Below are 14,423 nucleotides of genomic sequence, written 5' to 3' on the forward strand. Positions count from 1 at the left end.
TCAAACCATAACATACATAAAATATTTAGGTTCCAAAACAGGTCCAACCATAATAGGTTCCAAACATAACAGACATTAAATATACAGGTTCCAACCAAAACAAGTTCCAACCATAACAGACATCAATAATCCCACAAACCAACAACCATGTCTGGACCATTAAAGTCTTCCACAACATTCAAGGATGAAAAAAAGGATCTTTGACAAAATGGCTCCTCTGTTGATCTTTCATCTTCCTCCTACGTTGTTGTACTCGAGATAATTTGGTAGGTTCAGGTGCTTGAGATGGCTGGGATTGAAAAGCATCAGCTGCTTCAGATGGCTGAGATTTAAAAGCATAAGCTACTTCAGATGGCTGAGATTGAAAAGCATCAACTGCTTGGATGGTTGGGATAGAGAAGCAGCAGCTACTTGAGATGTCTGGGATTGAGAAGGCCCTTGGGAAGTGCTTGAGTGTTTCCTTTGCCTTAATTGCATACTCTGTTGTCCGCTACTTTGGTCTCCACCATCTCTCCTTCTTATCTAAAACAAATAATAATTAGAAGTTTCCATGATATAAAATTTTGATGAGTGAAAACATAGTTGAAACTGTGGCACTTACTGCAAGTTTGTCCTTGGCAATGTTCCTCTTCCTAGTAGGCTTTATGTTGGGATTTCTAGGTTCCTAATAACCAAAGTCATCAAGTCAGAAACCAAATCAAATACATTTAAATGTAAAGCAATAATTCTAAAAACCACATACCTTACAACTACTTTGATTATGCCCTTCTTCACCGCAATTGCCACACTTTAAAGGGATGTCATACCTAGGAAGCTTATATGGATTAGCAGGCAGTTTAGGTTCTTCAACAGCTTGTTTTCTTGTCTTCTTAGGCCTACCAGGCTGCTTGTGGTATTTCGGAGGGAGTAATGGAGGTAAATTAACCTTCATCTACTGATCTTGGCTAGTCATAGGCATAATCATTGGTTCATAGGCTCTCAAATAAGCCTATTTCTTGTACACTCCATCACAAAAGTCCTCTGGATTCCCATGAAACCAACTTATTGCAGCACATGCATGCAAACATGGTATTCCATTCAAATCCCAAGCATGGCATGAACAAGAGTGGGCATTCAAATCAACAGCAAAGGTGCGGCCACTATGGTGCATTACTTCAAACTGATTCTGTCCAGCAGCCTTAGGAATGCACCACTGAGCTTTTCCTTTGTTTTTCTCTAATATCTTTCTAATTCTTGGCCCAACTTGTCCATGCCATTTCTCACAGAGAACCCTTCTTCCCGCCATCAACAACATTATATACAACCGAATTCTTTCTAGCATAGTCAGAATAGGCTTGTCTCGGGCATCCATTATGCTACGGTTGAATGCCTCACATAGATTGTTCATAAGCATGTCACACTTGGAATCACTCTTGAAATATGCCCTACTCCAATGCCTAGGATCTTTCTCTATGAGCCAATCATGTGCAGGTTTAGACAACTGCAACATCTTTGTCATCTCTGCATGAAACCATGGCACTGTTGTGGCTCTAGCAATTGCTTCCATTTGATGTTTCAAGGCAAGACCTCTATGTTCCAAATAGAAGTTCCCATATAGATGTTTCAAACAATGTCTATGCTCTGCCTGAGGGAATAGAGCATCCACAACATCTATTAACCCTTTTTGTTTGTCAGTCATAAATACATAACCATGGCTATTCGTAATATTGAGATCATCACTCAATAATTCTAAAAACCACAGCCATGTTGAATTGCTCTCAATCTCTACATATGCATAGGCAAGTGGAAACATTCGTTGTTTGCATAAACTCCCATTGTAGAAAGCACTTGCCCATGGTGAGGCCCTTTGACATGACACCCATCCAAGCAAACCACAGGCCTACAACCATCTAAAAACCCCTTCTTGCAGGCTACAAGACAGATGTAAATTCTTTGAAATCGTGGCCTATCACCTTCCATTTCAGATTTAATGATAACTGTACTTCCCACATTCCTGGTTCTTAACTCATGACAATATTCCCACAATACTTCATATTGTTTACTGTAAGACCCCTCTACAATGTCAACTGTCATGGCTCTTGCTCTGTACACAGTTGCTCTAGATGGTCTGTAACCATAGTCTTGGTGAACTTGCTCTACAAAAGAAGAAGCAATCCAATTTGGATTGAGCCTTAACTGCCCAGAATATCTTTCACCAACCAACCAGTAGCATGTATATTTTTAGTCCCCTTGCTACAAACATGTGTAGGATTAAAGGTTTTCACCTGCAGGTAAGTGCTACCACTAACACTTGAAGCATGAATAACAAAAGGACAACCCTCTTCACATACTACTCTTATTTTGTTACGGTCATTATTCATAAAAATCAACTCCCTTCCACAATTAATGGAGTATATCCTCACAGCTTTTCTAAACAACTCGGCAGTTGCAAACCTTAAACCTATTTTGAAACTTGGGCTTCCCATATCAATTTCAGGTCTGAAATCTTCACCTTTTGGCATCCTATTCTTCTTCCTTCTTACTTCACCCACTGCATCATCTTCACTTTGTGAACTATTTGGGCAGGTAAGTGTAGGTGACTCTTCTCCATTGTCTGACTCATCATTTTGCTCTGTATTAGGATCATTGTCAAAAATACTATGATCCACATAACCTTCAAACCACTTATCATCATTCTTCAATAAGTCAATCTCTTCATCACTCTGTGCATAGTCACTGTCTTCAAAGTCTGGATCACTGCTATCATCATTCTCAGAACAAGAATATTCTTTATCACTGCTAGCATTCCCCACTTGGCTTGAAGTTAAGCTCACTACCTTCAAGTACAAAACTACCACCCTGCTATTGCTTTTAGGTACCATGCTCATACAAGCTAAAAGTGTACTATCAGATATTATTTGAATGAGTCTACTAGTTCCAAACTCTTCACCATAAAAACTCACATCATACCCATCGTCATATCCCAAATCTTTAGCCATTCCAAATAGCTCTAACATGGACATATAGTCAACCTCACAGTAATCAAACCAACTGACTTCACCACCTAAATAAGACCACTGACTGTCCTTTCTATTTTTCACTAGTTTACCTCCATGGAAAAACTTAAATGTGACAACCTCATCAGCATCTTTATCTGCGTAACAGGAACATTCACTTAACAAATGGAAAAAAACACACAAAGAGAAAAGAAGGGCCACACAAAGGATAATACAAGGAACACCCAAGGACCACATAAGGTATATTGGGGCCAGCACAGAATAAAAAAATATATGAAAGAACAAAAAAATTTCTAGCAACACACCACACTAGGAACATGCAAGGACCACACAATGATCACACCAGAACTAGCAGAGTCAAAAAGTATACAAAAAATAAAAACAAAATCCTAACAACAGTTCAATGCACATGCCAAAATCAAGAAAATCGAGTAACAATGGGTCCACTTACATATGGGTTGACAACCTCCAGATTCTCTAAGCACCACCATCTTCGCACCTTCTAGCCTTAAAGCCTAACGCCAAACAATGATTTCTTCTCCAAATTCTCCCAAAATCGAAGGAACCCTCAGATTTTGACAACAACCCTCTTCTCCAATGAACCCTAAACCCAATTTCCCCTTTGTTACAAACTGAGAAACCCTTATTCGAATAGCTTAAAGGTTAAAGCGAAGTGGGGCCTTTGTTAAATAACGGACCGTCAAAAAATTTGACGGAGGGGGTAAATTGAGACAGTTATTTATACGTTGGGGGTACTTTGAGCGTTTTCCACCAGGTGGTAATCTGAGATAAACTTAAAAGCACGGGGCATGTACATAATTAAGCCAAAACAAAAACATTGGCCATGAACTGCATTTACGACCTTTTTGGGATGTGTTTACTTTGTACAGATCGTTTCATGTCGTATGTTGTCCATCTTTTGTTGCACATTAGTGGTGAGCAAAACATCCTCGGCTAGGCGTCTTTTTTAATTTTTAATTTTTTATTCTTCCCCCACCCATTTTCCGGTTTGGCTAGATGTACGATTTTGTTACTACCCTAGGAAAAGTTATGAGCGTAGATGATATAAATCATGAGAAAAGTACGAAGAAAATACACGTGTATTATTTGACAAAATTTTAGAAAATAATACGGTGAAAAATTCAGCCATTATATATTTTAATAATATTTGTTTACAATTAATAGTTTATAGTCTTCATTTTAATAATACATGAAAATACTTAATATATATGAAAATACATACAAACATACATATATAATACATGTATCTTATGCAACTAAGTAGGAGCGGAGCCACATATAGGCCCGCAATGACCGTGGCTCCCCCAAGCTCCATGAAAAAGTCAATAACTCTTAAACATTTGATGCTATATCAGTTGAAATATAAGACTATAAAACCTTGAAACTACAGTATTGGCCCCCCTAAAGACAAGCTACGAGCTCCGCCATTGCAATTAAGATATATATTACATGAGTTAACGGAGTCCAGTCAAGTGAAAAACAATATTGATTTACAGACTAATGATTTTAGGTTCGAACACCCATAACATCTTTGATAGTTTGTGTAAAAATACACTGCATGATTTGTGGATGTAGTGTTGGTCAGATTGGTAGCAAATGTGGTCAACTATAGAAACATTATAGTGAACTACGTACACCTATAAAAACACGTGCGGGCTACAAACTCTCGAGGAGTTTCCAGAATCCAGCCAGGCCATATGTAATTCAAATTGTCAACAACACGGTTTTGTATTGTTTCTGGTCGCTGCAGTCGCTAGAGGAAGAGGAGCGTGTAGACGTGCACTCTTACGACATCCATACCATAACTAACGTAGCTTGCACTAGTGGTCTCCTCGAATTGCAATTTCAGACTAGTCAAAATGCATTTTATCTTCTATTTTGATATTTTTCGGAACTTTTTATTTTATTTTATAAAAAGATTAATTATTTTATTACTCATCTGAATGAACTGCCTGCCACTATTTGTAGGGGCCAATCCCAAATTGTATTTTCTACTAGCACCAATCCCATGCCTTTTTACATTAATTGGGTCCAAGTTGAGTTCTAAAATTAAATGACTTGAAAAACACACCCAAGCAATGAACAAATATTATAACTAAACCTAATCCCTGTCATACCCCAAAAGATCTAGATTACATTTCTAACCATATCCAAACAGTGTGTGTTATAATCAGACCAAACAAGTCAACGGGTCGAGTGAAAAATGACATTGATTTACATATTAGTGATTTCAGGTTCAAATTCTCATGATATCTTGAAAGTATGTGAGAGAAGTCCCTCTCTCTTGTAGTTCAAAATATCACTTATATTATAAAAAAAAAAAAGAAAAAAGAAATATATATATATATATATATTATAACAGGAAAATGCTACTTGCAAAAATAGCAAGTCATAGTCCTAAAACTACATAAGAAGCATATTTTTCGTTAATTTTTTATATAAATTATTTGGGGAAGTGGAAGGATGGCCACTTTCTCTTTTTTAACTTCATTATCCCACTTTATATAAAGCTAATGCTTTCAAATGAGTATAATGAACCAAATCAAAAGCCAATTTCCTTAATAACATGTCAGGCATCATGAGATGGGAGGATGGGAGGAATGAGTAACAAAAATGAAAACAAAAATTAAAAACTGAAATCTATTTGAAATTATTTTTACATAGCCAAAGAGATGAGGGCAGCCCTGCTCCTGGCAAGCACTGGAGCTTAGGGCATCTCACAATTCTGCAATGTTTTAAGAGAGTTGAGGCGTCGAAACTCCTCGCCATCCATGGTCTTAAGACTCGAAAGATTGCAGTGGCAAAGTGATTCTAAGTTTGGTGGCAGCCCTCCTTCAGGAAATGACTCCAGTTCTGGACAATCTTGTATGCGCATAGACTCAAGAGACGGAAGAAGGATGTGCATCTTTTGTGGCAGTGATCTCAACATCTTGCGTCCAGAAATGCTTAAGGTTGTCAAGTTGAGCGCATGCAGCCCTCCCTCAGGGAAAACACTCGAAACATGGACATAGAGGTATCTCTAAGAAACTGAGCCAATGGAGTTTCGGGCATGTAGGTTTTTGTGAAATAGTAAGGGAGTCCATATTCCTAGAGTTACTCAGTTTGAGCTCTTGAAGATTTGGGAAGTAGGCTAATGGTAATGTCCTGGTTAGCTTGGGACAATTTGCCAGATAGAGCCTAGAAAGATCAAGAAAAGCTCTACCTTATTTGCTACCGGCATCTGTATATGAACTTTGCCACTCCTCCATTTTGTAGAAGCTCAAAACTTGAAGAGATCTGAACGGTTCAAATGTGCAGGTACCGTTACCGAAAACCTCAGGACCTATTGACTCCACTCCATTTAACCCGTAAATAAGCTAGCTCTTTGAGGAAGGGTAGCTACCCCAGTGATGGCAAGAAGCAACAATTTTTTCGGCGGAGAAGTTGAAGACGCTAGATTAGAGGAAGATTGATGTCCTAACCAACCTGGAAATTTTGCATCTAAGTAAGATTCAATGGTGAGTTCTTTTAGTTTATTGAGATGCTTCTTGTCCCTCATATTGGCCTTTAAAGCATTCCTCATGAGAACGACTTCATGAATCCCAGAAATCCGAAGTGTCCCTCTAAAATGTTTGGCTACTACAATTAGGGCAATTCAGAGCCTTATCGAACTTGAAAAGGAAATGAACAATGTGGCATTTTGCAAGACAAAATATTTGTTCTTTTTCGCTATGGATTGTTGGGGTAGGTTCCGTACCCTTTACACCTACAATTCAAAACATATTCCCTACCAAGACCATGTCATGTGGAAAGAGAGAAATAGATCTTCAAACGCTAACCTTAAGACCCATAAAGCACAACTCAGGCATTCAAGTCCATGCAAGTCCTACACAACAAATAGTAAAGCTAAAATCCATTTTTCCTGTAAAATTTTATGAACAGAAATTCAAATATGTAAGCGACCAATTGACATTACAAACAAATGAAGGAATTTACTATTGCCTGACCGCCCCAGCGCACCCCTATTCAATAATTGAGAAGTCGAAGTACTACCCAATTACCATCAACTTCTTAGTGGCTTAGCCTTTCGTATGTGGCCCATACTATTAACAAGATCTTTCCGGGTGCATACAGGGAACATGTTGATGTTCTTGAGCACTTTCAACCGCCATAATACATATGGGAAACTCAGCTGATCACGAGAAGTGAAACGAACCACCTCATTGAACCAGAGGCACATGAACATATTAGTCAATGATGTATGCTCCCTCACAATAACAGATGCTTCGGCTAAAGCTGCACAGGTCATCAATATATGATTCAGCATAGGAACAAAATGCAGTACATTGAGATCATAGGCTTCTGCATGCCATAGATATGGAGTTTTTCATATTTAAGAATGGTTATTTCTTAACTCAAGTATCTAAATAAGAATGGCGGCAGCAGACTGCGGGCAAGGGCTCATAACCCACTTTCACAGACTGGGCAAATATGAATCAGAAGTGGACTGATGTCAAGGATAGCAGACTGGCATCAGTTTATGACTATGATGAAAGGTCGAATACAAAATTTAAAAACAGAACTGATAACAGAAATTAAATAATTACATTGATTTGAAAGTTCGATTTTTACTTCTCAAACATTTTAAGACATTCGCACTCAATAAAACCCAATAGACAGTAAACTTTTTATGCAGAATTAGGTAGGCAGGAGGCTAAACTACTCCTATTTCAAAATAAAACAGTCAACAAAGAAGCAAAAGAGCTTAATACAATTATGAAGCATCATAAATATCAATATTTAATTAGAGAGATGATGTCTGAGCAAGTCAAGGGAATGAGAAGCATACCCTTCTTTCCGTTGAACCTCTTGTCTTCTGGTAAGCCATCATGGCGGTACTGACTCAACTGCACCTCAACTTCTTCTGGTTTGGCCTTGTTTTTCTTGACAACGGCCTTCGCCTCATCATAAACGCTACTGCGAGCTCCATGTTCTGAGATTGCGAGTACAGAATTTGAACGCCAAAGAAGGGCTTCAAGCACCCCAAGGGATCTCTCCTAAATTGGGATTTTGAATCTACCCAAATGGAATACTTTGCATGAGGAAAAAGACGATGGGCCAACATCTAACACCAGAAAAAATACATGAAGTCTCAGATAGATATTCACACACACCTATATGTGATATTAGACTAGTACTTGTAATAAGAATTCAAGGATATTTGACATTCAGCTTAAACTGATTGTACCATGAAGAACAGATCAGCATCTCTTTGATTAATATTCTTCTGCTTAAATTAACATAATTGACTCGACTTCGCTAATGCACAGAACACAGAACAAAGCTAGCAATTACAGAAAATAGGTCACACGTGAAAAGATAATGAATAATGAAAAACACAATTTTTTGCCAAAAACAAAAAAGAAAATGACACATGAAAAGAGTGTAGCATGATCAGGATATATTGTGTTAAATAGAACCAAAAGCACACTGAGTGATAATAGAGTGAAAAGATAATAATATAGGCCAACTCTAAAAGTTGTTACCTTTGGGATTTTTCCATTTAACCTTTGGTCCGCGAAGGGAAGATCCCTAACAACCACAATGCGCCATTTTCCAATAAATCCATAGCCATCAATTCTATGTTCAGCTGATTCCTGTGAACTTAGAGTAACTTCATCCCAAAATGCGACATAGCAAACCTGCATTCATTCATTACCTTATAAAAACAGAGAACTTCTATAGCAAGCAGTAATATTTTACTGAAAAGGGCAAAAAACCTTCCGAAGTGATGCCTCTGACATTCCAATAGGCTGATAAAGATCATCTCCACCACCAAATGCACAAGTGGACACTACAACCTTGCAACTTTGCATGTAGTCTTTATCTTCATTTGAGATCTTAAACCCTCCATTTTCACTGTAGAAACCACAGTTCATACTAACAGTTTCATTTACCTGCGAGCAACAAATTTCTAAAATATGAACACTGCTTGATGGTACAAAATATTATCTTCTTGTTTAAAATCAGGCCTTGACATGCTTCAAAATGAAAATAGCACCACATCAAAATCCAAAGAAAGAAGTTGCCTTGTTGTGAACCTTTATCCTTACGATGACAATGACCAAATATACTACTAAACCAGTTCAAGGATTAGAAACAAAGATGCAGCTTATAACCTTAAACGTTTTCGATCTTTGATCTAGAGTTTGACTTCCAGTAAATAAATTAAATCTTGTGGCATCTGTGTGCTCTTGAGACAGAGTGCTGTTCCCTCCTAAGAATGGAGTATCGTTCTCTGATATGTATAACACTTTACTAACAGGACTATTGGCCTCTTCACGCACAGGAATTTCCAGATGCTCAAGTTCTTCAGGAGATAGGATCTTCAAGCAACCTAATATTATCCACAAATTTGCATCACATATCGAACTGCTTGAATATTCCAATTTTAGCTAAATTAAATTTCCATCACAGTAAAATACACAACCCAATTATCAGTTCCACTAAAACACAGCCTCTCCCAATCCTAAACTGATGTGGGTATCAAGTAAGTGATGATAATTGACAATCAAATTAATCTAAAAGGCACCATTCTAGCTTACACTAACTGAAACTTACAACTTCAGTACGAAAACAGAGAAACTAACTTATAACAGTACGCAGATTGCAGAATCGTTCATCATATTCTAAAACAACCCAATTTTTTTTTAAAAAAATTCTTTACTTGTTCTTAGCGCAATTTCGTTTAAGCATCTTACAATTGAAAAACGAATATAATTAAAAAAACAAAAGACTGAGGACTTACGTTGCCTAACGCCTCCGACAACCCGAGTCGTAGCATCAAGCCGATTCAAATTCCCGTCCGATTTCTTCTCCAAACTCGGGTTCGTGACGTTACTGAGTTCCGAGTCCACCAAGGTCGACTTTTCTGACGCACCGAGTTCTGTGTTGGCCACGAACTCGGCTTCCTCCCGATCCTCGATGCCTCGTAGAGGAGCAACCCAAGGGCTGGGAGAAAGATTAGAAGAGCCCAGTATCTGACGAGCTTCCGAACGACTCGGTGCAAGAACTCGTTCTTGAGTCGGTGGCCGGTTTTCTTGCGCTTCCTTCGAACTCGGACTCGCATCCTGCCGAGTTCGTCCGGTTCGTCATCGGAGACTGAGATTGATATGCTGTTGTTGTTGAACATTTGACAATGGCGTTGATTGCGAGAATTGTGCAAGTAAAGATTGGAATTGGAAATGAAATTTGGGGAAATTAGGGATTTTCAGATTGAACTGATTCAAGTTTTAATGTCTGATATTTTTGACATACAGTTTCAGCGTTAGAAAGTTGAGCCGACGGGATTGGGTCGGACATACAGTTTAATGTCTGATATTTTTGACATCTCCCTTGCCCAGCCAGATAGGAGAAGGGATCAATTAATTTTGGGTAAATTACATAAAAGTACCCAACCTTTAGGCCATCTCCAACCATACTAAACTAAAATTTCTACCCTCCAAAATACAACTATTTATGTGTTACACAGACTCTCGTGATTTAATTTTTTGAATTTTAACCTAAAACTTCTAAAATCGAAAACATTTTATAATTTCATAATCAATAAAATCATCGACCTGCACCTACATCATACCAACACTGAGGAAAACAGTGTATATTTACACATAAATACTTTTGCATGGTTATATTTCATCACCTCCACGATAGGTCTCAAAACCAACCCACATTACCTATACACATGGTATCAAATCACAATAGGTATAAAAATTCTATCATCATGAATCTATTAAGCAAGAAGAAGAAGGGAAAAAGGAGAGGTGGAAAAAAAATGTTTGCATAAGTAGACAAATACATCTAAAGCGGATGATAGCTAGGCAACACGCTCTTCACAATCAACGACAATACAGATGGTAAGATCTAATACTTATAAATGTGACAATTATTTAAAAAGTCATATATAATAATTATTTACCTAAAATTAACATTAAATCAGATAATAATTGAGGAGTTCACAATATAAAAGTCATTGAGGGTAAAATAGGCATAACAAATATTTGAAAATTAGAAACAAGAAATATTGTGCGACTCTCATCAGCTTGCTATGGTAAGTTTGCTGACGTGGAAATAGAGTTAATGGGTTTACATTGAAAAAAAATTGGCTTAATTATGTACACTTGTGCTTTCAACTTATCTCGATTACTGCACGTGGTGAAAAGCGTCTCAAAGTACCCCCAGCGTGCAAAAAGCTGTCTCACGTTACCCTTTCCGTCGTTTTTGAAGTTCCGTTCTGAATATTCTTGTTCATCTCCCCAAAATTCCGAGCAGTAGCCCCTCCTTTATTCTTGTTCATCGCTTATTTACCCTCCAAAACTCGAAATTTCTCCTAACCAACACAACTAGCAGCAATAACAACTCGAGAGGTTGAAAAATCATACCGGATCGAAGAAAATGGTGCTCGGAATCGCCCGAACGAGCAATGGAGATTTTGGGTAAAAACCGCCAATTTCTTGCTTTTTGGTGATCCAGACGACGGTTGGCAGCGGTGAGATGTGAGGTGGTAGAGGACAACGTCTTTGGTTCTTTTGATATCCATGTCGCCGCTTGGGGTGGCGGAGGAGGCGATGGCGGCCCAAAAAGCTGGTGCGATGAACGGTAACAAATGGGAGGAGCTGTTCGGAATTTTGGGAAGATGAACGATGCGTTAAACGGAACTTCAAAAAAGCGACGGAAAGGGTAATGTGAGATGCTTTTTGCGACGCTGGGGGTACTGAGACGTTTTCACCAGTGGTAATCTGAATAAGTTGGAAAGCAGGGCATATACATAATTAAGCCAAAAAATTTGAGTTTACATTAAAAATTGAAATCACGGGCGACTCTCATCAGGTTTTTTTTATTTATAAATTGAGTTTACATAAAAATAAAAAAATGAAAGTAGTACCTGATTTTACAATAATATAATTAAAAAAAAATCAAAATTACACATTATGTCACACCTTCAAAGGCACGTACACTATGCTACATGTCCACCTCTGGCAATCTCCTTTCCGGCCAACCACCGTTGCCGCCATGCCACCCACCACCGCATGCCAACCGCCACTAACCCCATCCCGCGCGCTTCGCCACCGTCGGCGGATGACCAACTTCGTTGCCCTTTATTCACCTTTAAAAAAAATAAAAGATTTTGTGTCATTAAAGAGACTTAAACCATGACCCTCAAAGGAGGAAGGCTCACTTACAAACCACTACACCAAACTTGTTTTTGTAATATTTATTCGGTTACACAATATTTATAAAAACAAAACTACAAACAAAAACAAAAATTAATTTTATAGAAGCAAAAATTGCACTTCAGAGTATGGTGAAAAACAAATATATTAATAAGTGAGGAATCAAAATGGAAAACAAAGATGAAAGTACTAAAACATAAACTGCAGTGCAGAAAGGAAACTGCAATGTAGAAGCGCAATTGAAATGAAATATCGAAAGGAAAGCGCAATCTTGAGTGCAGGCAAAATGCTCAGCTCTAGAGTTAAACAAAACAAAACAATATTTTTGTTTATTCAAGACATGTTGGGAGAGGGGGAATCATACTAAAGACCACCTAGAATGTAAAATAGGTTATTCATGTTTCTATTTTATGCATTGCACGTTTTGTTCCTTGCATTGCAGGTTAGTTTTCTACAATGCGTTTCTTTTCGCAATGCAGCTTTCCGTTTCTGCGTTGCATTTTTCATTTTCTACAATGCAGCTTCTATTGTCCACAATGTTGTTTTCGAGAAAAAGAAAAAGATTTCTTGTCATTGAAGATCGCCCTTCATCGCCGAGAACTTGATTTTGTGCCAATGATCAATCTACAATCTAATAAATCCATCATGTTCAACTCTAGAGTTATATAAAACAGAACAATATTTTTAAAAAAATTCAAGCCATGTTGGGAGAGGGGGAATCAGACTGAAGACCATGTAACACCCCGACTCCAAATTTATTCCTATTTTAATTAAATTAAGAGAATTATTAATTTACCCTTGGGTTAAGGGTAATTTTGGTCATTTTCTTATCCGGAAGGATTTTGGGACCACGAGTAGTTTGGTTGCGTAGGTGGTACTAAGATGAAACCGTAGACAGGCGGTAGGCTTGAATCGGAGATTTAATGAAGTTTTGGCGATCAAAATAAGCTGGGTGGCGGAGCCGTAATTAATTTGAAAAGAGTTTGGGGTAAAATCAGATTTTTCACTTTTACCCCTCACTTTCTCTCTCTCTCTCTCTCTTTCTTTCTTTCTCTCTCTCTCTTTCCCGCGTTTCCTCCCTCTGCGATTTCCTCCTTTCTTGTGTTTCACTGTTCACCGATCGGAAAACCCTCACCGCCGTCACGTCCACCACCTCTTGAGACCGATCCGTTCGACTCGTCGTGAAGTCGATCAAAACCCACCTGTTATCCCGGAAAGCTCGAATCCGCCACGATATCATTGGTTTTCTCCGATTTTCATCACGGCAGCGATTCCGCCGGTTTTTTCGTCGAGTTTGGTATGTTTTCGAACCCTCTCCGTATGCTCTAGCTGTTTTTGGGGTAGGTTTGGATCGATTTTGAGTTTTGGAACCGAATTGGAAACCTAGGTTTTGGCCAGTTTTCAATTTGAAATTCCGGCCAGTTCCCATGCGAATTGGACCTCGTGGTAGTTGAATAAAGTGATCCTGACCTTGAGAAGAAGCTAGGGTAGGAAGGGTGAGTGTTGGAGTGGAGATTTTCCGTCGCCGGAAATTTCTCTACACACCCACGCGCTGCCGGCGCGTGTGGCGGCGCGTGGGCAAGGCTGGTGAAGTTTCTTTTCATCCTGACGAGATCCTTAGGTTGCCAGGAGTGCGTAGGATTTCGCGGATCTCAATTTGGATGTTGTTTGACTATCGAACGGATTTCGCATATTGCGCATTATCTGGGTTCGATAAGTTCTAACCGTCGGATCGTTTCCAAACTGAAGTATGTTGATTTAGGTACTCTTAGAATCCTATAGGAATTCGTAGATCGTGAATCGGAGCCCCGGATGTTCCGATTCAATAATTCTAAGTTTGTGGGATTAGCGATAACCGTAGGATGGGAAGCGATTCCCAAACCTGTAACCGGACCTTAGGATATCCTATTGGATGTACACGCACCGGGATCTTGGGGATTTAAGTATTCTCTTTTGTGAATTCACGTTTCGAAGTGTATTATATTAATCAAGGGTTCGTATCTCGAAATAGGTACTTCGGTCGATCATTCGCGTGAGGGCCCTCTCGGGCAGCGTGGGATTACCTATGAGTGGACTTTGTTTTCGAGCATTTGCATGGTTTTATTGATAAAAGATTTGTGCATATGTTTTTAAATGGAAATGTGATTTATTAAGTATTTGGTTGATGAATTTGGATATTCATATACGTATTGGCAAT

At 38.6% G+C, this 14,423-nt stretch overlaps 1 protein-coding gene and 1 pseudogene across 2 annotated transcripts; both read right to left on the reverse strand.

Moving 5' to 3' along the window:
• Window positions 1–988: 988 nt before the first annotated feature.
• Window positions 989–3,487, reverse strand: LOC148916668 (uncharacterized). Its single transcript, XM_089052254.1, is given in 4 exon segments — window positions 989–1,794; window positions 1,797–2,175; window positions 2,265–3,133; window positions 3,448–3,487. Coding segments are annotated over 4 exon segments (2,094 nt in total).
• A 3,353-nt stretch (window positions 3,488–6,840) lies between these two features.
• Window positions 6,841–10,337, reverse strand: LOC148916669 (putative hexosyltransferase MUCI70; annotated as a pseudogene). Its single transcript, XR_016127282.1, has 6 exons — window positions 9,805–10,337; window positions 9,176–9,393; window positions 8,777–8,953; window positions 8,543–8,698; window positions 7,846–8,121; window positions 6,841–7,292 (listed from the first exon to the last, which is right to left on the reverse strand). The product of XR_016127282.1 is annotated as a putative hexosyltransferase MUCI70 (transcript).
• Window positions 10,338–14,423: the final 4,086 nt, after the last annotated feature.

This window comes from Prunus mume, linkage group LG5 (assembly GCF_029339155.1).
Source record: "Prunus mume cultivar Tortuosa linkage group LG5, ASM2933915v1, whole genome shotgun sequence".
Lineage (NCBI taxonomy): Eukaryota > Viridiplantae > Streptophyta > Magnoliopsida > Rosales > Rosaceae > Prunus > Prunus mume.